This window comes from Stegodyphus dumicola, chromosome 8, assembly GCF_044657685.1.
Source record: "Stegodyphus dumicola isolate Sdum_Otavi_A_Nest chromosome 8, ASM4465768v1".
Classification (NCBI taxonomy): Eukaryota; Metazoa; Arthropoda; class Arachnida; order Araneae; family Eresidae; genus Stegodyphus; species Stegodyphus dumicola.
In genome coordinates this window covers 193,284,337-193,311,691 of record NC_140775.1, presented here as the reverse complement: position 1 = coordinate 193,311,691, position 27,355 = coordinate 193,284,337, and the positions used below count along the sequence as shown (strand labels likewise).

The 27,355-nt window shown below is 35.2% G+C and overlaps 2 protein-coding genes across 2 annotated transcripts; both read right to left on the bottom strand.

Annotated features, from left to right (window-relative positions):
• Positions 1 to 4,812: 4,812 nt before the first annotated feature.
• On the bottom strand, positions 4,813 to 8,077 carry LOC118196988 (uncharacterized). The gene is made up of 3 exons (XM_035368459.2): positions 8,034 to 8,077; positions 7,343 to 7,444; positions 4,813 to 5,962 (listed from the first exon to the last, which is right to left on the bottom strand). Exons 1-3 carry the CDS (start codon positions 8,043 to 8,045, stop codon positions 5,336 to 5,338), a joined length of 741 nt encoding a protein of 246 aa, XP_035224350.1. The 5' UTR covers positions 8,046 to 8,077; the 3' UTR covers positions 4,813 to 5,335.
• An 11,563-nt stretch (positions 8,078 to 19,640) lies between these two features.
• Positions 19,641 to 22,545, bottom strand: LOC146996066 (uncharacterized). Its single transcript, XM_085822869.1, has 3 exons — positions 22,491 to 22,545; positions 21,782 to 21,883; positions 19,641 to 20,391 (listed from the first exon to the last, which is right to left on the bottom strand). The coding sequence occupies exons 1-3, from the start codon at positions 22,500 to 22,502 to the stop codon at positions 19,765 to 19,767; spliced, it is 741 nt and encodes a 246-aa protein (XP_085678995.1). The 5' UTR covers positions 22,503 to 22,545; the 3' UTR covers positions 19,641 to 19,764.
• Positions 22,546 to 27,355: the final 4,810 nt, after the last annotated feature.

Here is a 27,355-nt window from a genome sequence, read left to right as displayed (position 1 = left end):
CACTTAAGCCGCATATATATAAGATTATTAAGTATTATTTCCTTTTTTAATCCAGAAGGGTTATTAATTTCGTTTTGCCGTTCTGTGTCGAAAACTTTAAAAGTCTGAATCACTTTTCATATTGTTGCCACCAAATATTTTCGTCCTGTATTACATTTCAATAAATTAAATAATGAAGAAGCTGCATAAATGTATGCATGTTTCTCGCGTTGTGATGAAACAACGGTACCTAGAGCCATCCAATTTTGAATAACTTACGCCTCCACCCGAATATGGGCATCTGAAAGCCTGAATTTGCACTTTGTTTCATTATCCATTTCATATTTTGTAAAGCATTTATGCGTTTTTGCTTAAGAAACTCATAAAAGGTTAAGATTTCAAAGCGAGCAATGGCAACACTGTATGGAAATTTCATCTCCAGCGCGCGAGACTGTGTATCGGAAATTCTAAAGTATGCTCTTTTTCAATTATTTTACGATATTGCGATTGATTTGAGTTTTATGTTTTAAGTGCGAAGAACATGGTATTTAATAAATAAAGGTAACGGACAAAACGTTAAAAAACTCCCTTTTGAGGCGTAATATAATATCTAAAAACTTAAAGATTTTTTAATTTTATCTTTTGTCTTTTCTTTTTCTATATTATTATTATTAAGTTGGTTTACTTTCTATTATAGAAGTAATTAATAGTTTAATTATTAATGGTATATTTTAGTATTTTAATAGTATCTGCATTTTATATTTTTTCTTCGCTCTCTTCAGAACTAGATATCTTGTTATATTGTTGAATTGTATCTCCTTGTATTATGAGTTATTGTGGTACTTACGTATTAATGCAACCAATTCGCATAAATCGCCAAATTTGGTGACCCTACTTACGGCAACCCTATGTGTTATGGGGCGTGTACTACCACAGCAATGGGTTTTCGGCGGAATTTGCCGAGAAAAGAAAGAAAATTTTTTTGGTTACTGTACCTAACAGAAGCGCCGTTACCCTCATGGAAAAAATTTGCGAAAATATCAAGGAAGGAAGCATCATTTATTCGAATTGCTGGAAAGGATACAATACAAGTGAGTTCGAAAATGCTGGATTTCTGCATGGAACTGTTAATCACAAATATAACTTTGTGGATCCCAACACGGGCGTTCACACACAACATGTAGAGCGCATGTGGGGCTCATCCAAATGACGCAACAAAAAACAGAGAGGAACAGCCCGTCATCATCTTGACTCATACCTTATCGAATTTATATGGCGCCAAGCTCAAGCTGTTAATGGCGAAGACGGTTTTCAATCAGTGCTAAAAGCAATAGCCAAATAATTTCCGCCGAAAAAATAATTCTGCAACTTATTCAAATTCGAAACCGGAAGGGTTTAATTGCTATTTTATATTTTAAAACAAAATAATATAAAAAACTGTATTAAAAATTATCTGTAATTAATAAATGTACATTTTCTTTCTATTCATACTTTTTTACTCAAACTTACGAATCGCGCCAACCTGGTTGCGATAATACGTAAGTACCGTTATTGTATTATGAATACTCCTTGTATTATGAATCCACGAGGAGCTTTGTATATGTTTCCTTAATTTAAACAAATAGCGTAAAACATAACTGCCAGCTGAATATATATAATGTAAGGAAACGTCCATAGCAGTGACGTAGATGATGCTACAGCAAAGATTTTATTCACAGCAGTACGTTAGTTTAATTCTGCGTAATTCGGGACATTCATAAATTATTCGTTAAAAGTAAATCGGTCAGTCTTTAAAAAAATTAAATATGCAGCATTTAATGCTTATGTTGTTTCACATTGTGTTTTATCAAATTACAAGAGTAAAAGTAAGCAAAAACAAAAGCGACGTATGTGTGTAACGTGTATACGAGTCAGTGTCCCTCAGAAAGTCCTCTACGAAGGAATCCCTTCCCTTAGGCAGGTAGCCCTCGAAAGCTTTGCCATAATTAATTAAAACCAATCCCAAAGGGTCATGTTTACTTCGAAACAAGGAAGAAATAAGAGCAAAGTGAACGAGGGTGCGCATGCGTGCTATGGGGAAACTTTCATTTTAAATAAGCAAATGAATTTAATTTCCGGCTTAAGTTGCTTGAAAATGCAGTAAAATTGCAGTAAAACTTTTTTGTTATGGGTTATTTCTCTTTGCTGTAATTTTTAACTGCACTAGAAATACCTGTGAAGTAACGCCATATCGATTTCTTTCCATATTTGGATTCTACCACTCAAATTATGTCTAACTATTAAATTTTGTAAAATTTCGCGAGAAGCTTACGGAGAAATTGTAAAATTTATCTTGGCGCGCATTTTTAAGTTTATTATTATTTACGTGCTCGGCCCTAAGGCACTGCACAGAAGAGAGGGATGCATTTGTGGAAGACTTTCTAAGAGAAACTGGCTTGTATTAACATGGGCAAAACCACGAAAACTCCCATGCAGCTAGCCCGTTCGCGGGATTCGAACCTCAGCCGAACTACCAGTGTTCAGGGACTTTACCGCTCGGCCTCTGGTGGGCCATTTTCTTTTTATATTTGCTACAAGAATTATTCACTTGCTGAAATTATTCATTTATGTTAATGAATTTTCCTTTCCCTTTCATTGTGCGGGCCCACCAACGGCCGAGCGGTAAAGTGACTGAATACTGGTAGTTCGATCCTAGGTCTGAATCCTGCGAACGGCCTGGCTGCATGGGCGTTTTCGTGGTTTTTCCCATGTGTAACACGTATACGAGCCAGTTTCCCTTAGAAAGTCCTCTACGAAAGAATCCTTTCCCTTATGCAGATAGCTATCGAGGCTTTCCCGTAATCACATAAACCAAAAGAAACCAAAGCCTATCACTGTGCACGGGGAGAGGGAAATAAAAGTTGTGTCGTTCATTCATTCAGATAATTTTAACGAAGTGTCTAAACTGAGTTTAGCGTTATTATCGCTTATAACAAACACGCCAAATTTCAACACACCAATGTATAAGTTCATGTATGTCTTCGGAAATTTTAAATAAAAAATTCTAATTTTTTGCATGTGTTCCTGGAAATACATCTACTTTAAGATGACGGCAAATATTTTATATTCTTTGCAATTAATTTTTTTTCGAAACGTTTATGAAAATTACAAATTAAAAAACAAATCAGACATAGATAGGAATTTATTTGGATTCAACCTCAATTTCGAATTTTAAAGAAAGAATTCAGTAAGTTTAATAAAAAAAAAGAGAAATTAATAAATATATACCATATTCAAATAACATCGAACAGCTAAAATTTTGAAGCTAATGTTTAAAAACTGCTCGTGCGATTTTTTACAAAATTTGTCTCTTTGGCATAATTTCAGTCGTAAAATAGAAATATGAAAAGAAAATAAGTATGTCATTTCAGAAAAATTCCGGTTTTGTGTCAAAATACCTATGTTAGAAAAAAATTATACATAAATTATAATATGCATCGCATTCGAAACATGAAAAGAGGAAGTTAAATTTTGTCAATTGGCCCGTTAGAACGGGAGATATAGGTACAACCGTACCATTTTTAGTCCAAAGGGACAATTTGCCCTGAAGGACTATTAATTTCGTTTTGACATTTTGCGGCGAAAACTTTAAAAGGCTGTATCACTTTTCAAATCGTTGCCACCATATATTGACGTTCGGTCTTATACTTAAAGAAATTAAATAATGAAGAATCTACATAAATATATGTATGTTTCTCGCATTTTAATAAAACAACGGTACATAGAGCCATCCAAATTTTAATAACATAATCTTCCATAGAGATGGGCATGTGGAAGCCCTAATTTGAAATTTGTTTTATTATCGATTTCAGATTTGGTAACACTTTAAAGAACTTTTGATTCAAAAACTAAACGATTTTGAAAGCGAGCAATGGCTACACTGTACGGGAAAAAAAAAAAAAAAAATATCTCCAGCGCGGGAGACTCTGTATCGGAATTTCTAAAGATAAGCTCATTTTAAAATTAATTTTCGATATTGCTGTTGAACTGAATTTCATGGTTTAAGTGCAAAGAACATGATACTTAATAAATAAAGGTAACATACAAAACGTTAGAAAAGCGCTCCTTTAGACGTAATTTAAAATCTGAATCCTTTCAGATTTTTTTTATTTATATATATTCTGTGGAAGATTATATAGCACTAAATGTGAGATAAGGTATAGGCTAATATATAATACACGCTATGAGATATTTCCCTAATTCCAAAAGTGTGGATTGAGAATCGGTGTTTCCTGAGTCATATGCATTTTTGGAAGTTTGTTCCGCTACAGTATAACACATTACACTTTGTGTATTATTAAGTTTAATAATTTTTTATATTGATGTTTTATTTACATGTTTTGCTCAAGTGTTTGTTTAAGTGATCAAAACATTAGAAGAAAAAATTGGAAGTCTCCTATAGATAAAATGGCTTGAAGCAACATAGGTAAAATAATTTTAAATGAAACTAATGGTTAATCAGAAAGAATAACTCAGATACCCGCAAACGAAGAATAGTAATCGCGTAATGAATTTGTAGAATTATGAATAAGTATGTTTTGTGCCCTGATTGCATTCCTTTTAAAACTTCTTCAAAAATCCTTTCTTTGAATTTGATTGCAGATTTTTATGCTTGCCATTGCTTAAAATTTTATCAAATTTCGTTTTTATAGTTGTTCCATCCTATTAAGCTGTTTCCTTGTTAGTACTGCACTTTACCAACATTCTGAATCTTACATATTTTATCAAATGTCTTCGTTTGTCTTTCAACTCCTTTAGACATACATCATGGAATGAACAAAGAAACAAGCACCATTTTCAATCTATAGGATTTATTATCAAGAACAGCTTCAAGAACTCTTCACATGCGAAATAAATAAGTAACAATATTTTACACACAGGTAATTTCAGATACCTAAAGAAAAAGTTACAATTATTAGTAGACCAGTCCCTTTCCAGTAGCGGCACCATATTCTCCATATGCACCAGTATCATGTCCGCCATATGCTCCGGCTCCGTATGTGCCGGCACCATATCCTCCATATGCACCGGCATTATATCCACCATATGCTCCGGCTCCATATGTGCCGGCGCCATATCCTAAACCAGTTGCTGCACCGTCTCCAAGACCATATCCACCATAGGCTACAGGAGCGGCAGCAACTACAGGAGACTTTAGACATACATCATGGAATGAACAAAGAAACAAGCACCATTTTTTTTCAATCTATAGGATTTATTATCAAGAACAGCTTCAAGAACTCTTCACATGCGAAATAAAGAAGTAACAATATTTTACACATATAATTTCAGATACCTAAAGAAAAAATTACAATTATTAGTAGACCAGTCCCTTTCCAGTAGCGGCACCATATCCTCCATATGCACCAGTATCATATCCGCCATATGCTCCAGCTCCGTATGTGCCGGCACCATATCCTCCATATGCACCGGCATCATGTCCGCCATATGCTCCGGCTCCGTATGTGCCGGCACTATATCCTCCATATGCACCGGCATTATATCCACCATATGCTCCGGCTCCATATGTGCCGGCGCCATATCCTAAACCAGTTGCTGCACCGTGTCCAAGACCATATCCACCATAGGCTACAGGAGCGGCAGCAACTACAGGAGCAGCAGCAATTACGGGAGCTGCAACAGCGGCATGTCCAACGACAGCAGTGGCAACAGGCGCAATGTGATCGACGGATGGTCCAGCGTAGGGGCTGTTTATGGCAGCTGCAGCAGGGGTGCTATGAGCAGTTCCTGGTTCGTTGGTTTTGACAGCAGCACGGAATCCAAGTTTGTCGGCCACGTAATCTACTCTTCTTGCTCTGCCGTCAATGTCGTGGATGGTATAGGTGCCTTTTTTGTTGCCATAGCCATCACCGACTTCAGATCTGGAGTTGGAGGCGCCATGCTTATCAACAATATCATAACCAAAAGCATAGCTGCCATGAGCCTAGAAAAAATCATAGTCATTAATTGTTGAAAATATGATTAACAGCCCTGAAAAGTTAATGCTTAACAATTTCAACGAAAAATTATTTCTCTAAGTATCTGATTAGTCAAGTGAAACAGCAGGAATCGGATTCGTTGTCGAAACACGCAAGGGCGGTGAGGAAAGGTGTACGCTTCCTCGCCCTTTGTCTAAGATGAATGTCGAGGAACTTAGTGAACTATGCAACGACTTAACGTTGAGTTCAGTCAATTAAAGACGTAGACTCGAGAAGGGTTAAAACACCATTTTATTCACTCAATAAGAATAGCAGTTTGGCGAGCCTTCGTGGTGTAGTGGTCTGCACGCTCAGCGCGTAATTGAGAGGTCCGCGATTCGATTCCCGGCGAAGGCTTTGCTGATTTTTCATCTTGCCTGCTTCCAAAAAAAAAAAAATACTTTATGTCTCTACACAGGAAAACATCTACTTGGGCTTTAGCTAAGAACTAAACTATAATTAACTAAACGAGACTTAGACGAAGTTAGACACAATCAGCTAACATAGTCGGCCCTTAAATTAAACTAGCCGGCGGATACCAATAAGCACGCATAATGAGGCCGATCGCAACAGCTTCACGAATAACTTAGCCAGAAGGCAAACACGTGTCACTAAGGGCTCATAGCACTCACTCAGTTCAACCTTCACGTAGTTGAACCTTCCTTAAATACTTCCTCTATCTCATTTGCATTTAACGCGATTCTAAATCCTCATTCTGGTAGGGAGTTGTAAGTGGAAACTAGAATTGATGGGAAAGGTTTTCAAATTAAAATAACTGTTATAAAATTAAAATATGCCTTACAAGGAGGTGCCATTCATGGAGACAATTAAAAAAGAACTGGCTCATATTCATCTTATAAAAGAGATAAGCCATCGTGCAGTCAAGCTGTTGGCCGGTATTTAATCTCGGGTCGAATAACCAGTATTCAGTAGTTTTACCGCTTGATCGCTAAGATGAAATATTAAATCTGTAGTCAAAATATTAGCCCTTAAAAAGGAGCATATCAATAAAAATTTTAAATATCTTAAACAATAGGAACCACACTCTCTGTTAAAATATTATAATTCTTTAGGTTAGGTTAATAATTTTTTGTTACTTGCATAATAAAATATTACTTTATTTGAAATGATCATAACATAAAGATATAGAAAATACGTAAATTGTACGTATTTAATTAAATTGTCGGCAATTGGTAGAAACTGAAGAGATGGATAAGTTTTGAATGTACTACAAAATTAGATTGCGAGATATATCAATGAGTTCAATTTCGCCAGAATTTGATAAATATTTCGTGCAAAGAAAGTTTCACTTTTATTTTATTTCAAAATCAAAACATGCAACTTACATCTTGCTGTCTAGATGTTTGGCTGACACCAGTGCTCACAAGGGGTGCTTTGAGATGGATATTGGCATGAGATACTGCAAAAGCAGCACACAAGAATACGACCTAGGAAGAGAAAGTCTTTATTAATTCTGGTTTTAACATTATAATTAAACATTATTCATAAAACGTAAATTTTTATTATCTATATATAAAGAAGACAGTATCTTTGTTCGCTAATAACTTTGTCACTGCTATAGCTATCGTCACCAAACTTTCTACAATTCTTTTCTGGGTCCTGGGAAATGTCGACGTGCACTTAAAAAAAAAAAAAAAAAAAAGCTAGAATCAATCGGAGAAAAACAACAATTTTCGCCCTCATTTTTCAGAGTGACAACACTCTTTAAGCTGGAAATGAAAATCTGCTTTATTTCGAAAGCTGTTGCAACCGATCGCTTTCAAACCCTAGAGTTTCTTAAACAAAAACGATGAATTAAAAATAGCATTGCCAAACCTTAAATACATTATTTTCGATTCCAAAAAATTTGTGTGAAGCCATTTCTATTATTTCCATCTTCGTACGACTTTAATCACTCGAAATATTAATTAAAAACTCTGATAGCGTCAATTTTAGAGCCTCCTCTTGGGCGTAATATAAAATCAGCATTTTATTAGCATTTCATTAATTTAGAGGGGTAAAAGAACAATTTCTTACCTTTGCGATCATGATGAGAATGTGACTGAGCTGTCTGAATTGGTTTCTGTCCGATACCGACCACCTTTTATACTAATAAATGTATAAAAATACAATCAAAAAATTTTCCTGTTTTCCACAATCCGGTAACGGCCGAGGAGACAGTTATTCGTCAATATAGTGTCATTGAGACCTCGTCTATTCTTGAAGGCAAAGTGGTACGGCCTTCGTACTCGGAGTAATGTTTATTTCCTTATAATCTGTAACGTTAACTTATACAAATCTCGAACACTGGTAATTCTGTGTTATGTCTTTCGCTATTTATTAATTAAATCTACCATGAGAATAATATAATTTGAATAAGTGTGCAAAATTTAACAAATAAAACCTTTGGGCATTTATTAGAATGCCCACAGGTTTTATTTGTGTATGAATTAATTTAATTGTGTATGAAATATGTTCCTGATAACATGTGGAGTTGATCTTAACATTTTTCCCAACCCTCTTCATTTTTAATTTGCCGTTATTTGAAAAAAACCAGCAGAAATCACAAATCCTTTTGAAAAACTTCCTTTAGATTCTTTGAATCATGTTTTAAGATTTGTTTCTCCTTTTTGATGATAACAAATGGATATCTTTTTATTGAAGTCATTTAAATACACCAAAGATTCATCTATTAAGACAAGATTTTCCATTTTTGTTCGGATTAATGGTTTGGCTAATTTTTAGAATATGGTAACAGGTAGTTTGTCGACATTTTGGTAAGGCGATAAAGGTTACTAGCTAGGACTTTAGCAGTGTACATGGATAAAGTCAAGAGTGTGCGCAATTCCATTTTTGTGCAATTCTGAGATTTTTTTTTTTAAGTGAAAATAGGTCGACGTGTACATGGATGATACCGTGTAGTTCTTAAAAACGCGGCAAGCAGTGGACGATTCTGCACTTTGTCCCAATTTCGCACCTAATCTTCGTCATGATTAAGCACTTTTGTTCCATAAACGTTTTAGCATAAGCGTAATTCGGCTAACACATTGTTGTAAAAAAAATGTTGAGGAAGAAGAAAAAAAAAAAAAAAAAAAAAAAAATGCCTTTACTTGTGAAAACAAAATGGCATTCAACCAAAAACTAGCAGGTTGCTGTAGCAGGGTTAGTCGCCAAAAAATCGCCAAGTTACCATAATCGAAAGATTAACCAATGGTTTTTGTAAAGAATTCTGCAGTGCGTTCTGCGTTTATCTAATATATGTCGTGGAGAAAGACGATGTACATTACGTTTTTTTTTAGCCTGTTTTAGCGGTACTTGCGTATTATGCCGACCAGGTTGGCGCGATTTGTAAGTTTGAGTAAAAAAGTATGAATATAAAGAAAATGTACATATATTAATTACAGATAATTTTTAATACAGTTTTTTGTATTATTTTGTTTTAAGATATAAAATAGCAATTAAAGCCTTCCGGTTTCGAATTTGAATAAGTTGCAGACTTTTTTTTGGTAAAATCCTAGTATACGGTGCAGGCTTGGCACGATTTTGAAAATTATCGCCAACACCAAACATGATCCAAAGAACGTCTATATGTATACTATACACTATATACTATAGTGTATATACATTGTATATACACTATATACATAGTATATACTATGTCTAACTATGTATATTCTTCGAATGACCCGTTTACTACTCATCGTATATGTCCCGTTTTTACTGCTCATCATCAAAGTCGCCAAATCCCGTGTGCACCGGATCAGGATTAAACCTTTTTTTTTTTTCGGCGGAAATCTTTTGGCTATTGCTTTTAGCACTGATTGAAAACCGTATTCGCCATAACCATATACACGTCGACTTATTTTTACTTAAAAAAAAAACATCCCAGAATTGCACAAAAATGGCATTGCGCACACTCTTGAGTTTATCCATCTACACTGCTATTTTCTCATAAATTACAAAAATTTGCACGAAAATGCAGGAAAATTTTGTGAATCTCCACATGCTCTTTTTACAAAACTACGTATAACACGAAGGGTTGCCGTAAGCAGGGTCGCCAAATTTGGTAATTTATGCGAATTTTGGCCTGATTGCGTTAATACGTAAGTACCGTTTTAGCTTCTAATTAGCATTAATCACCTTGTTTACAGTCAACTCTGAGCATTTTAATGATTTTGCAACTGTACTTGGTGGATTTTTTTTTTTTTTTTTTTTTAAACTTTAAAGATCTAATCTTCGCAGCATTCGAAACATTCCTTTTTCTCCTTGGATACGTATTTGGAACATTTTTTCCACTTGAAATCAAACTTTGATATTTGTTTTCCTTTCTTGTTGACAATAGGACCTATCATAGCTTTAGGTATCGAAAAAACATGGCTTTCACATCGTTTTTGAATAACTAGATAAGAATAATTTTCTTACGAATAAAATTGAACATAGCTTTCCATGTCGGAATGTTTAAAAAATTACTATTATTTGCGCGACTTTACTACTACTTGCGCGAATCTTTAAAAAATTACTATTACTTGCGTTCTTTGAACTTTTAGTATTAATATTTATGATTGGAGTTTAATCTTTTATGTATTGTTACGAATTTGGTATTTAAAAAGCTAATGTTAGTTCAATTATAAATTAATTGGTTTTATTTCCCGCGCAGTGCAGCGCGTAACGAATATTAAAAGAAGAAAGCTAAGCCGGAAAATTAAAAATACAAGAGCGCGTGCATTAAATAAATAAATATCTCTTTTTGATTTCGAGAAAGTACTGGAAAATTCTAGCGCGTGATTTTAAAAGCTTATAAAAGGAGGAAAACATCTTAGTTCGTAGTAGTTGCTTAGTTTGTTGTTGTTTAGAAAACTACTGTTGTTGATTGTAGCGAATTTGCGGATTAGCGTTCTTTAGCTGTTTTGAATTACGTTCTATTGGACATTTGAGTAGTTAAAAGAAAACTACTGTGAGATATTGTAATACTGCATGATAATTTGAGAAAATTTAAGCATTTTTGTTGTGATAATAATAAATTTTTGTTCATTTTTCATCGGACTTGTGCATTCATTTTATAACGAACCCGTACGCACGCAACAATTTTTGGTGTCAGAAGTGGGATTTGAATGCCAATAACAAGAGCGATGGAAGAACAATTGAGACAGCTCATTAGTGCTTTTGCTGCATTCCAAGAAAAGATGGAAGCTGGCCAAGCATCATTTAAAGAAGAGATGAAAGACTCTGTTAAAGCAGAGATTAGATCCGTTAAAGCAGAAATGAAATTGGGCCAGGAATCCGTTAAGGAAGAAATGAAATTAGGCCAGGAATCCGTTAAGGAAGAAATGAAATTGGGCCAGGAATCCGTTAAGGACGAAATGAAAGCCGTTCAAGCTGGTCAAGAAGAAATGAAAAGAGAAATTACTTGCATAATAGAAAATAAATTTGAAGCTATGGAAGGCAGAATTGACGCAGTTGAAAATAAAGTTGGACATATTGAAGAAAGAGTTTCTTCGGTGAAAGAAGAAATAGAAGAAAGAGTTTCTTCTGTAAAAGAACATATACAAGGGAGAGTTTCTGCTGTGGAGGAACGAATTGAAGGAAGAGTTTGTGCCGTCCAACACCAAATCGAACAACAAATTGATGAGAGAGTTTCTGCAGTTGCCAAAGAAATGGATACTTTAAAGAAATTCGTAGCGTCGGCAGGGAGCAGGAGTGATGATTTTAAATTCTTACCAATGCCTGCTCATCCACCTCTGAAGCTATCCACATATGATGGAAAGACCTCCTGGCAGGTGTATAAGACACAATTTTCTATCGTGGCGGATGCGAATGGATGGGATTCCCAAGCTAAGGCCTGTCATCTCGCCGCTTCTCTAAGAGCCGACGCAGCGGATATCCTTCAGACTCTTCCCGAAAACAAAAGACTAGACTTTGAAGTTCTGTCTGGCGCATTGGAGCTGCGCTTTGGAGAGAAGTGTTTAAAAGACTACAGCGGGCTTCAACTAAAATCCCGTCAGCAGAAGCCCACCGAAACACTTCAGGAGCTCGCCACGGATGTTGAAAGGCTGTCCCACCTTGCCTTTACGGAGTGCCCGAGAGAAACGAGGGAAATCCTGTCGCTGCAATATTTCATCGATGGCATTCGGGACCCTGAAATACAGAAAGCACTGCGAATGGCAGATGTAAAGGATGTAAAAAGCGGTCTGTTGTACGCCGTGAAATTGGAGGCAGCCTAGCAAGCAACTCTTAGGGATCGCTACCCAGTCAGAGCTGTGCGAGTCCACGAACCAGGGGACCAGTTGATGGCTCGTTTAGATGATTTATCCAGACAAGTCGATGCTTTGATACGGAGTAGCAGTGAGAACAAAATGGCTGTAAGATGTTGGAGATGTGGTTCTGAAGGTCACCTACTACGGCATTGCAGAACACCCCAGGACACGGATAATGAAACGGATGAGTTGACAAGACCAGTGAATGCTTTAAGACGGAATAGTGGTGAAACAAAACCGACCCTAAAGTGCTGGAATTGCGGTGTTGAAGGCCACCTACGAAGGAACTGCAGAACTCCCCAGAGCACGGAAAATAAGGCATACGATTTAAACAGACAATTAAATGCCACGGGAAGGAAAAGGACTGACAAGAAACCAAAGTGCTGGAACTGTGGAGCTGAAGGCCACGTACGAAAGAATTGCAGAACACCCCAGGGTACGAAAATTGAGACAATTTCTGAGCAACGACGCAGGAAACAAATTAATGACCATATCAAGGAACGGAGGTTGCCAGATAATGAAAAACCCTGTTTTGAAGCGCTTTAGATCTCTATAGTGAGTGGCAACAATAACGGACTGTCCATCAATTGGAATATCGATGGAGTTCCTTGCAATATGATCATTGACACAGGAGCTAATGTTACCATCATTAGGAAAGATTTAGCTGAACAGTTTAAAGATAAACTTATTTGGACGCCATCCTGTGTTACCCTTCAGACTGCGTCTGGTGACAAGATCGCCATAACTGGGAAGTTAAACGTAAACATCACGTTTGGAAGTGCCGCCTACCATCACACGGCATATGTGGCGGATATTACAGATCCATGCATACTCGGATTGGACTTTTTAAGGAAATACAATTTTTCCTTAGATTTCAAAAACAATAAGCTGCTTTCAGCATCTGATGGCATGATTATCCATCCTCAAAAGGGATCCTCGCCTGGAAATGTCGACGCCTTGTCCGAAAGATCGAGCTCGGGAAGCTGCCGAAATCATACCAGGGTCGAAAGGAAACTCAAGACTACCAGCTATTCTCCATCCCAGAAGCTCTTCGGTCGAGACCTTCGTCTGCCTTGTGACCGCCTGTTTAGTCGCCCTACGGATGCGCCTTCATCGCCTGAGGAACACATCCAAGATGCCCAGGCCCGGTTTGAGGGGATGCACCGTTCTGCACGAAAGCGAGTCAACTTGGCGACGGAGAAAATGAACACCAGATGCGACACAAGAGCTACTAGACAGAGATCCAACAAAGGAGACAAGGTGTGGTTGTGGAACCCAATTCAACGAAAAGGACTGAGTCCTAAATTACAGTCACCTTCGGATGGTCCATATACAGTGCTGAACACGAATGACGTCGTGGTTCGGATCCGTGAGTCTTCGAACTCTTACGACAGGTTAGCTTATTACTATGGCCATAGTACATAATGTAAATAATTGTAAATAGTATAAGACCATGGTCCATTTTGTTTTTAAATGTGTATTTGATTTGTATTTGATAGCATTTGATTTGTTTTATGTATTGCATTTATTGTTCATGTTGTTTATTATTGTAATGTAATGCTTATTAATGCATTTATGCCACAGTTGTAAGTTTAGCTTCCTGTCCAGGGATTGTACTGCCCGGGACGTGCAGTCCTTGGGAAGGGGGCAGTGTTACGAATTTGGTACTTAAAAAGCTAATGTTAGTTCAATTATAAATTAATTGGTTTTATTTCCCGCGCAGTGCAGCGCGTGACGAATATTAAAAGAAGAAAGCTAAGCCGGAAAATTAAAAATACAAGAGCGCGTGCATTAAATAAATAAATATCTCTTTTTGATTTCGAGAAAGTACTGGAAAATTCTAGCGCGTGATTTTAAAAGCTTATAAAAGGAGGAAAACATCTCAGTTCGTAGTAGTTGCTTAGTTTGTTGTTGTTTAGAAAACTACTGTTGTTGATTGTAGCGAATTCGCGGATTAGCGTTCTTTAGCTGTTTTGAATTACGTTCTATTGGACATTTGAGTAGTTAAAAGAAAACTACTGTGAGATATTGTAATACTGCATGATAATTTGAGAAAATTTAAGCATTTTTGTTGTGATAATAATAAATTTTTGTTCATTTTTCATCGGACTTGTGCATTCATTTCATAACGAACCAGTACGCACGCAACAGTATCATTGTATTATTCTGCGCATTATCTATGTATTGATATATTGTACTGTTAATGTGTCATTTTCCCTCTATAACAGTACTAGAAATGTTCTAGATGTTGTAAATTGTAATTAAAATGATTTGTGCAAAGGTGTCTGCTAATTCAAACTGAATTACCCCGGGGAGGCGGCGAGGACGGCCCTTTGCTTACTGCCCCACGGGGTTTCTCCCCTTCTACTTGCTTAATTGCTTAAAGTAGAGTGCAATGAAGGAAACCGCCACTGGCGTTACATTTTTCAACAGCTACCTGTTAATTCACCTGTCAAAGATCTCTTTGTACACAACATTTCTTGTGTAGATCTTTCCATCATTTTTAAGCTCGCCCTTGCAGAGGACCATCCATTATTTTTAATTTTACGTCCGTTCTTTCACGAACTCTTGCGTTCAGTTGTAAACCATTTCAAAAACAGATGATTGCTAATGCAAACAAATATTCACGTTCCCCCTGACACGCTCAATTTGCGTTCAGCTGAAAATTCAGTTTAAAATACAATGTCGGAATAAAATCGAGCAAAATTTTAAACACTTTACGCGAAAGAATGTTTAGCGTAGGAGTTTGGGTAAACCTATCTGATGAGGTGTACTACGCACAACTCGTTAGCTGGTTTCGTTTCCTTTAATTTCACAACGTTTGAAAGTTTCTAGGTAATTCATATGTAAATATAGTTAAATGAATAATAAGCAACAATTGTATGGATTAAAAATATTTAAATGTTCTTAAATACCATGATAATTTAATTAAAACAATAACTGAATGCATGGTATCAGTGTATATAGACTATTTGAATGCCGTGGCAACTTAACCTCATTGGCTGGTACAGTTACGCAAGCAACCAATAAACTATCGGCGACAAAGAGACACTTAAGCCGCATATATATAAGATTATTAAGTATTATTTCCTTTTTTAATCCAGAAGGGTTATTAATTTCGTTTTGCCGTTCTGTGTCGAAAACTTTAAAAGTCTGAATCACTTTTCATATTGTTGCCACCAAATATTATCGTCCTGTATTACATTTCAATAAATTAAATAATGAAGAAGCTGCATAAATGTATGTATGTTTCTCGCGTTGTGATGAAACAACGGTACCTGGAGCCATCCAATTTTGAATAACTTACGCCTCCACCCGAATATGGACATCTGAAAGCCTGAATTTGCACTTTGTTTCATTATCCATTTCATATTTTGTAAAGCATTTATGCGTGTTTGCTTAAGAAACTCATAAAAGATTAAGATTTCAAAGCGAGCAATGGCAACACTGTATGGGAATTTCATCTTCAGCGCGCGAGACTGTGTATCGGAAATTCTAAAGTATGCTCTTTTTCAATTATTTTGCGATATTGCGATTGAATTGAATTTTATGTTTTAAGTGCGAAGAACATGGTATTTAATAAATAAAGGTAACAGACAAAACGCTAAAAAACTCCCTTTTGAGGCGTAATATAAAATCTAAAAACTTTAAGATTTTTTATATTTTATCTTTTCTTTGTCTATATTATTATTATTAAGTTGGTTTACTTTCTATTATAGGAGTATTAATAGTTTAATTATTAATGGTATATTTTAGTATTTTTCTTATAATAGTATTTGTATTTTATATTTTTTCTTCGCTCTCTCCAGAACTAGATATCTTGCTTTATTGTTGAATTGTATCTCCTTGTATTATCAGTACTTCTTGTATTATGTGTGTGTGTGTGCGTGTGAATATGACAAAGCCTCGAGGGCTATCTGCCTGAGGGATGCCTTCGTGGAGGACTTTCTAAGGGAAACTGGCTCGTATACACGTTACGCATGGGGAAAACCACGAAAACGCCCATGCACCCAGCCCGTTCGCGGGATTCGAACCTCGGACCGAACTACCAGTGTTCAGCGACTTTACCGCTCGGCCGCTGGTGGGCTCTTGTATTATGAGTCCATCTGTAAGCCTCGTGGAATACTTCGTGGATCGCGAGAAGCTTTGTATATGTTTCCTTAAATTAAACAAATAGCGTAAAACATAACTGCCAGCTGAACATATATAATGTAAGGAAACGTCCATAGCAGTGACGTAGGTGATGCTACAGCAAAGATTTTATTCACAGCAGTACGTTAGTTTAATTCTGCGTAATTCGGAACATTCATAAATTATTCGTTAAAAGTAAATCGGTCAGTCTTTAAAAAATTAAATATGCAGCACTTAATGCTTATGTTTCACATTGTGTTTTATCAAATTACAAGAGTAAAAGTAAGCAAAAACAAAAGCGACGTATGTGTGTAACGTGTATACGAGTCAGTGTCCCTCAGAAAGTCCTCTACGAAGGAATCCCTTCCCTTAGGCAGGTAGCCCTCGAAAGCTTTGCCATAATTAAATAAAACCAATCCCAAAGGGTCATGTTTACCTCGAAACAAGGAAGAAATAAGAGCAAAGTGAACGAGGGTGCGCATGCGTGCTATGGGGAAACTTTCATTTTAAATAAGCAAATGAATTTAATTTCTGGCTTAAGTTGCTTGAAAATGCAGTAAAATTGCAGTAAAACTTTTTTGTTATGGGTTATTTCTCTTTGCTGTAATTTTTAACTGCACTAGAAATACCTATGAAGTAACGCCATATCGATTTCTTTCCATATTTGCATTCTACCACTCAAATTATGTCTAACTATTAAATTTTGTAAAATTTCGCGAGAAACTTACGGAGAAATTTTAAAATTTATCTTGGCGCACATTTTTAAGTTTATTATTATTTACGTGCTCCGCCCTAAGGCACTGCACAGAAGAGAGGGATCCTTTGTGGAAGACTTTCTAAGAGAAACTGGCTTGTATTAACATGGGCAAAACCGCTAAAACTGCCATGCAGCCAGCCCGTTCGCGGGATTCGAACCTCAGCCGAACTACCAGTGTTCAGGGACTTTACCGCCGGCCTCTGGTGGGCCATTTTCTTTTTTTATTTGAGTCAAGAATTATTCACTTGCCGAAATTATTCATTTATGTTAATGAATTTTCCTTTCCCTTTCATTGTGCGGGCCCACCAACGGCCGAGCGGTAAAGTGACTGAATACTGGTAGTTCGATCCTAGGTTTGAATCCTGCGAACGGCCTGGCTGCATGGGCGTTTTCGTGGTTTTTCCCATGTGTAACACGTATACGAGCCAGTTTCCCTTAGAAAGTCCTCTACGAAAGAATCCTTTCCCTTATGCAGATAGCTATCGAGGCTTTCCCGTAATCACATAAACCAAAAGAAACCAAAGCCTATCACTGTGCACGGGGAGAGGGAAATAAAAGTTGTGTCGTTCATTCATTCAGATAATTTTAACGAAGTGTCTAAACTGAGTTTAGCGTTATTATCGCTTATAACAAACACGCCAAATTTCAACACACCAATGTATAAGTTCATGTATGTCTTCGGAAATTTTAAATAAAAAATTCTAATTTTTTGCATGTGTTCCTGGAAATACATCTACTTTAAGATGACGGCAAATATTTTATATTCTTTGCAATTAATTTTTTTTCGAAACGTTTATTAAAATTACTAAAAATTACAAATTAGAAAACAAATCAGACATAGATAGGAATTTATTTGGATTCAACCTCAATTTCGAATTTTAAAGAAAGAATTTAGTAAGTTTAATAAAAAAAAAGAGAAATTAATAAATATATACCATATTCAAATAACATCGAACAGCTAAAATTTTGAAGCTAATGTTTAAAAACTGCTCGTGCGATTTTTTACAAAATTTGTCTCTTTGGCATAATTTCAGTCGTAAAATCGAAATATGAAAAGAAAATAAGTATGTCATTTCAGAAAAATTCCGGTTTTGTGTCAAAATACCTATGTTAGAAAAAAACTATACATAAATATAATATGCATCGCATTCGAAACATGAAAAGAGGAAGTTAAATTTTGTCAATTGGCCCGTTAGAACGGGAGATATAGGTACAACTGTACCATTTTTAGTCCAAAGGGACAATTTGCCCTGAAGGACTATTAATTTCGTTTTGACATTTTGCGGCGAAAACTTTAAGAGGCTGTATCACTTTTCAAATCGTTGCCACCATATATTGACGTTCGGTCTTATACTTAAAGAAATTAAATAATGAAGAATCTACATAAATATATGTATGTTTCTCGCATTTTAATAAAACAACGGTACATAGAGCCATCCAAATTTTAATAACATAATCTTCCATAGAGATGGGCATGTGGAAGCCCTAATTTGAAATTTGTTTTATTATCGATTTCAGATTTGGTAACACTTTAAAGAACTTTTGATTCAAAAACTAAACGATTTTGAAAGCGAGCAATGGCAACACTGTACGAAAAAAAAAAAAAAAAAAAAAATTATCTCCCTCGCGCCAGACTCTGTATCGGAAATTCTAAAGATAAGTTCATTTTAAAATTAATTTTCGATATTGCTGTTGAACTGAATTTCATGGTTTAAGTGCAAAGAACATGATACTTAATAAATAAAGGTAACATACAAAACGTTAGAAAAGCGCTCCTTTAGACGTAATTTAAAATCTGAATCCTTTCAGATTTTTTTTATTTATATATATTCTGTGGAAGATTATATAGCACTAAATGTGAGATAAGGTATAGGCTAATATATAATACACGCTATGAGATATTTCCCTAATTCCAAAAGTGTGGATTGAGAATCGGTGTTTCCTGAGTCATATGCATTTTTGGAAGTTTGTTTCGCTACAGTATAACACATTACACTTTGTTGTATTATTAAGTTTAATAATTTTTTATATTGATGTTTTATTTACATGTTTTGCTCAAGTGTTTGTTTAAGTGATCAAAACATTAGAAGAAAAAATTGGAAGTCTCCTATAGATAAAATGGCTTGAAGCAACATAGGTAAAATAATTTTAAATGAAACTAATGGTTAATCAGAAAGAATAACTCAGATACCCGCAAACGAAGAATAGTAATCGCGTAATGAATTTGTAGAATTATGAATAAGTATGTTTTGTGCCCTGATTGCATTCCTTTTAAAACTTCTTCAAAAATCCTTTCTTTGAATTTGATTGCAGATTTTTATGCTTGCCATTGCTTAAAATTTTATCAAATTTCGTTTTTATAGTTGTTCAATCCTATTAAGCTGTTTCCTTGTTAGTACTGCACTTTACCAACATTCTGAATCTTACATATTTTATCAAATGCCTTCGTTTGTCTTTCAACTCCTTTAGACATACATCATGGAATGAGCAAAGAAACAAGCACCATTTTCAATCTATAGGATTTATTATCAAGAACAGCTTCAAGAACTCTTCACATGCGAAATAAATAAGTAACAATATTTTACACACAGGTAATTTCAGATACCTAAAGAAAAAGTTACAATTATTAGTAGACCAGTCCCTTTCCAGTAGCGGCACCATATCCTCCATATGCACCAGTATCATATCCGCCATATGCTCCGGCTCCGTATGTGCCGGCACCATATCCTCCATATGCACCGGCATCATGTCCGCCATATGCTCCGGCTCCGTATGTGCCGGCACCATATCCTCCATATGCACCGGCATTATATCCACCATATGCTCCGGCTCCATATGTGCCGGCGCCATATCCTAAACCAGTTGCTGCACCGTGTCCAAGACCATATCCACCATAGGCTACAGGAGCGGCAGCAACTACAGGAGCAGCAGCAATTACGGGAGCTGCAACAGCGGCATGTCCAACGACAGCAGTGGCAACAGGCGCGATGTGATCGACGGATGGTCCAGCGTAGGGGCTGTTTATGGCAGCTGCAGCAGGGGTGCTATGAGCAGTTCCTGGTTCGTTGGTTTTGACAGCAGCACGGAATCCAAGTTTGTTGGCCACGTAATCTACTCTTCTTGCTCTGCCGTCAATGTCGTGGATGGTATAGGTGCCTTTTTTGTTGCCATAGCCATCACCGACTTCAGCTCTGGAGTTGGAGGCGCCATGCTTATCAACAATATCATAACCAAAAGCATAGCTGCCATGAGCCTAGAAAAAATCATAGGCATTAATTGTTGAAAATATGATTAACAGCCCTGAAAAGTTAATGCTTAACAATTTCAACGAAAAATTTGTTTCTCTAAGTATCTGATTAGTTAAGTGAAACAGCAGGAACGGATTCGTTGTCGAAACACGCAAGGGCGGTGAGGAAAGGTGTAGGCTTCCTCGCCCTTTGTCTAAGATGAACATCGAGGAACTTAGTGAGCTGTGCAACGACTTATCGTTGAGTTCAGTCAATTAAAGACGTAGACTGGAGAAGGGTTAAAACACCATTTTATTGACTCAATAAGAATAGCAGTTTGGCGAGCCTTCGTGGTGTAGTGGTCTGCACGCTCAGCGCGTAATTGAGAGGTCCGCGATTCGATTCCCGGCGAAGGCTTTGCTGATTTTTCATCTTGCCTGCTTCCAAAAAAAAAAATACTTTATGTCTCTACACAGGAAAACATCTACTTGGGCTTTAGCTAAGAACTAAACTATAATTAACTAAACGAGACTTAGACGAAGTTAGACACAATCAGCTAACATAGTCGGCCCTTAAATTAAACTAGCCGGCGGATACCAATAAGCACGCATAATGAGGCCGATCGCAACAGCTTCACGAATAACTTAGCCAGAAGGCAAACACGTGTCACTAAGGGCTCATAGCACTCACTCAGTTCAACCTTCACGTAGTTGAACCTTCCTTAAATACTTCCTCTATCTCATTTGCATTTAACGCGATTCTAAATCCTCATTCTGGTAGGGAGTTGTAAGTGGAAACTAGAATTGATGGGAAAGGTTTTCAAATTAAAATAACTGTTATAAAATTAAAATATGCCTTACAAGGAGGTGCCATTCATGGAGACAATTAAAAAAGAACTGGCTCATATTCATCTTATAAAAGAGATAAGCCATCGTGCAGTCAAGCTGTTGGCCGGTATTTAATCTAGGGTCGAATAACCAGTGTTCAGTAGTTTTACCGCTTGATCGCTAAGATGATATATTAAATCTGTAGTCAAAATATTAGTGCTTAAAAGGGAGCTGAATACTTAGCATATCAATAAAAATTTTAAATATCTTAAACAATAAGAACCACACTCTTAGTTAAAATATTATAATTTTTTAAGTTTAGTTAATAATTTTTTGTTACTTGCATAATAAAACATTACTTTATTTGAAATGATCATAACATAAAGATAGAGAAAATACGTAAATTGTACGTATTTAATTAAATTGTCGGCAATTGGTAGAAACTGAAGAGACGGATAACTTCTGAATGTACTACAAAATTAGGTTGCGAGATATATTAATTAGTTAACTTTCGCCAGAATTTTATAAATATTTCGTGCAAAGAAAGTTTCACTTTTATTTTATTTCAAAATCAAAAAATGCAACTTACATCTTGCTGTCTAGATGTTTGGCTGACACCAGTGCTCACAAGGGGTGCTTTGAGATGGATATTGGCATGAGATACTGCAAAAGCAGCACACAAGAATACGACCTAGGAAGAGAAAGTCTTTATTAATTCTGGTTTTAACATTATAATTAAACATTATTCATAAAACGTAAATTTTTATTATCTATATATAAAGAAGACAGTATCTTTGTTCGCTAATAACTTTGTCACTGCTATAGCTATCGTCACCAAACTTTCTACAATTCTTTTCTGGGTCCTGGGAAATGTCGACGTGCACTTAAAAAAAAAAAAAAAAAAAAGCTAGAATCAATCGGAGAAAAACAACAATTTTCGCCCTCATTTTTCAGAGTGACAACACTCTTTAAGCTGGAGGTAAAAATCTGCTTTATTTCGAAAGCTGTTGCCACTGCTCGCTTTCTAATCCTAGAGTTTGTTAAACAAAAATTTCTAAGTTTTACGATGAAATAAAAATAGCATTACCAAACATTAAATACATTATTTTCGATTCCAAAAAAGTCGTGGGAAGCCATTTCGATTATTCCCATCTTCGTACGACTTTAATCACCTTAAATATTAATTAAAAACTCTGATAGCGCCAATTTTAGGGACGTCCTCTTGGGCGTAATATAAAATCAGTTTTTTTTAAATTAGCATTTCATTAATTTAGAGGGGTAAAAGAACAATTTCTTACCTTTGCGATCATGATGAGGATGTGAGTGATCTGTCTGAGTTGGTTTCTGTCCGATACCGACCACCTTTTATACTAATAAATGTATAAAAATACAATCAAAAAATTTTCCTGTTTTCCACAATCCGGTAACGGCCGAGGAGACAGTTATTCGTCAATATAGTGTCATTGAGACCTCGTCTATTCTTGAAGGCAAATTGGTACGGCCTTCGTACTCGGAGTAACGTTTATTTCCTTATAATCTGTAACATTTACTTATACAAATCTCGAACACTAATAATTCTGTGTTATGTATTTCAGTATTTATTAATTACATCTACCCTGAGAATAATATAATTTGAGTAAGTGTGCAAAATTTAACAAAACCTGTGGGCATTTATTAGAATGTTACATTAAACGCAATTAAGAAATAATAATAAGCTTTAAAAAGTGATGCATAACTTGCATAATGTTGCATATCTGAAACGGATATTTTGCTCTTAAGCCAAAGAAGCATTAGCCCAGAAGGGCTATCAATTTCCTTTTACCATTTTCGTTGGTTCACTACAAACGGCGCTTCACTTTTCAAATTGTTGCCACCAAATATTAGAGCCCTGCATTATATTTAAAAAAAAATAATGAAGAATCTGCATGGAAGTATGTACGTTACTCGCACTGCGAAAACAACGACGTTTCCTAGAGACATCCAATTATGAATAACGTACTCCTCCATTCGAATATGGGAATCTGGAAGCCCGAATTTGGAATTTTTATGTTTAACTTTCACATAAAGAGCGAGGCTTCCTTTTTTGTGGTATTGCTGTTGAATTGAATTTTATGGTATAAGTGCGAAGAATATGATACTTAATTACTGTAACACACAAACATGATATTAACACACAAAACGTGAAAAAAAAACGCCCCTTTGTTCGTAATATATAATCTGAAGGCTTTCAGATTTTATTATTATTATTATTTTTTTTTTTTAATTTTATTTACTTTTCCCGTTCGTTCCATTTCTTTCCCCATCCCAAATATGAATGACTGCATACCTTATAACGTACTTTTTCCCTTCTTTCTGCATGCCTTCATTTCCTTATAAGTAATATATATAACTTATATGGAAGTATGCAGTTTCCTTTTGAACCCACTCGTCAAAAAGGCATAGAAGGTGCAGAAACTGACTTAATTCACTATTCTGTTATGTTTCAAATGTAAACAAATATGGCTGCTCTGGTAAAAAAAAAAATAAAAATAAATAAATAAAAAAAATTTAAAAAAAAAATAGGTTAAGCTGCACTTAAACAACTTTTAAATTGTGGGTAATTCTATAAGTATTGCCTGAAGATTAATTAAAGGCATAAAAACTTTAACCGAAAGGTAAGAACAGCATAATTCAATGATTTTTAAAGCAAAAAATGCACAATTTACCAACACTGAAGAATAAAAAAGCTGAGCCTACGGAGCCGGGTAACTTCCGATCAATGGCAATGATTACTTGCATTTAATTTTATTACTTGCTTTTAATTTATTTCTTTTTACATTTGAAATTTTGTTATTCATGATTTAATTCAAGTCCTCTTTAAACATTTTTCACAATTTACATTCAAGTTACTTTAAAACAATTTTCGAAATTGAACTTACTAAGTATGGATTCACTCTTTTAGGATAATTTTACTATAATTAATCTTAGGAGATAATATAATCAATATTTCTTTAGTAAATAAATTATTATTAACTTACTTTGGATGCTTTTACTTTACTTACTATTTTTAACATGAAAAGTGAAGGTGAGTCTATTATCGACTGTCACTCCGAGATATTTTTAACAGTGAGAAGTGCGCGACACATTAAAAAGCTTATAAAACCTGAAGGAAAACATCTGAATTCAGTTGTTTTACGAGTTGCTTAGCAGTTTACTTTCTTTTTCTCGTTGATCGTAGCGAATTTGCGGTGAGATCGGATTAACTTTCTCTGTTTTGAATTGTGTTTTGTAAAATATTTTAGTAGTTTAAAACATAACTACTACTGAGATATTGCGATATTTTGTACAATTATCTCTGAGTAACTTTAAGCATTTTGTATTTATTCTTGGGATAAGAATAAATTTTATTCACTTTTCATCGAACTTATGCATTCACTTCATTGCGAACCCGGTACGCACGCTACAATATGAATGAGTCTATAATTTACATGAATCATTCATGAACTATTTTACATGGAATTATGTGGATTTCTTACTATGTGAAATAATTTTACATGGAATTTTCATGCAACTGTTTACTGGATTCTCAAACTAGTTTACCTATATAAAAATGAGTTATGAACTTAGGAACATTCATGAACTCTTTTTAGTTATTATGAACATTCATGAACTCTTCTGTTTTTTCTTTATCATTATATTATGATTTTTATTTATCTTCATATTTTAAAAAATTCAAATGCCATATTTTTATACTTAAGTATCTTATTAAGGTTACCATTCTGTATGTATTACTATTCATATTTATACTGCATTGTATTTATAATTTCATCTTCACTTTTATTAAATTTAATAAATTCTAGATAGTTAGTTATAAGGAGCTTATTCATTTTGAAGTTTCTGGTTCCTCTTCCCACTTTTACCTGCGATTGTATCCCAGTATTGATACCTTTTACAAAATCCCAAACTTAGGAAATCCATGCTGCGAGCTGAATTCTTTTAGAAGATTATTATAAATTTTTTAGGTAACCTCACAGAATTGGAATTTGAACTTGGCAAAAACAATTTCAAAAACTGGCATATGGAAACTTTACGTACATAAACGGAAATGAATCCTTTGAAACATTCAAAAGTAGAAATAAAAGGGGAAATGCATACGCCGCCAATGGACTCATTTCCCGTTTGTACCAATCTGCACGATGACTGAAGGCAAAGTCGTCCCTTAGGCAAATAGCCCTTGTGTGCTTTGCTGTAATCTTAATAAACCAAATCATATAAAAAGCTTAGGCTTCCATCGTGATTGTTGCTAACCGATTTGTATAGAATTACATTTGCCTATAATACACTATTTAATATAATACAGAATTTGTCTATTATAAAAAATGCAAATATTGCTCTGTCATTAAAGTACGGCGACCTTCTTAAGGTCTTCGTCATTGGGTGTGTCTTTCACTTTCACATATGGAGTGTGTTTAGAGGAAATTCTGTGAAATATGCGAAGTTGATCGATCGCCTTTGCGTCCATGACGTAAGAAGTAAGGGGAAGACAACTCGTTTGTCGTTCTGAAACTTAACACGCAAGCGTCATCACCACACCTCTCTATGTAATTAATAATCAAATGTTTTACTATATTAAAGGAAGTAAAGAGGGGATTTGAGACATCTGGTTCCATAGGAAAGTATATGATCTAAGTTTAAAGCGGGGTTTCTTAAACTGTGGGTAGCGACTCTTAAGGATGTCGCTGAAAATTTTAGCTGTTTTGATATTTCTTTAACTTATTATAATAATTTTACAATTACCCAAATATTTTTACACAATGGATCTGAAAATAGATAAAGATAAGACACAGACAATGAAAAAAACGAAAACGTTTCGACGCATTGTTTTAATAATATAAACGTTCATTTTGCTTGCTTTGCACGTGACGCTGTCAATTCGTCTGTTACTAATTTAAAATTTTCACATTGTTCTGTGTCTTAAAATTAGAAATTAAAGTTAATGACCTAAAACTGCAATAGTATATTACAGTACAAGTGAAAAAACTGACAGTTTCACTCGCGCATGTGTCGGATTTTCGCAATACTTATAGAGTCCCACAAATTTTTTGTAAATATTATGAGGTGAGGTCCTGGGGTTGCGAGAAAATCTTAGTGATAAAAAGGGATCGCGACTGAAAAAAGTTTAAGAAACCCTGGTTAAAAGTTAACGGTCTAATTATGGAATTTAAAACAGAGGTCAAGACACGTTTTTTTTAAATTAATTATTTTTTAATTTATTTTTATTTATTAGCCCAAAGGGAGTTAGCTCAGAAGGGCTTATAATTTCGTTTGGGCTATTTGTGGAATTTCACTATAAATGGCGTTTGGCTTTTTAAATTGTTGTCACCAAATATTATCGCCCTGTATTATATTTAAAGAAATTAAATAATCAAGAATCTGCATAAACGTATGTATGTTTCTCGCATTGTGATAAAATAACGGTACCTAGAGCTATCAAATTTAAAATAACGTGATCCTCCAACCGAATATGGGCACTTGGAAGTCCGAATTTTGAAGTTCGATTTTTTGTTATTATTTATATGAAATTTTGTAAAACTTTAACGAATTTTTGATTGCCAAACTTAACGGTTTCAGAGCGAGCAATGGCAACACACTACGGAAAAAACCATTTTTAGCTCCAGCCCGCGGGATTGTGAATCGGAAGTTCTAAAGATATGCTATCTTGTTGTTTTTAAATATTTTTTGATATTGCTGTTGAATTGAACTTTATGGTTTAAAGCCTCAGAACATGATATTTAATAAATAAATATATTTAATAATAAATAAATAACACATAAAACGTTAGAAAATACCGTTTTGGTAGTAATATAAAATGTGAAAGCTTTTAATTTTTTTTTTTTTTTTCGCTCGTTGTTCGTTTCAGTACCCATTTTCATTTCTGTCCCCTTATCAAATATGAGTGAGTGGATACTTTATAAGGTATTTTCTCCTTGTTTTCTGCATGCTTTCGTGGTGTAATGGTAGCACACTCGGCGCATATTCGAGAGGTGTAGGTTCGAGTCCCGGCGAGAACATTGCACATTTTTCATGTCTCCTGCTTTAAAATAACCTAATCACTTAATGACCTTTAAAATGTCGCCTCTACAAATGCCGCCTAATGACTCCACAACCTGACCTAACGACTTAA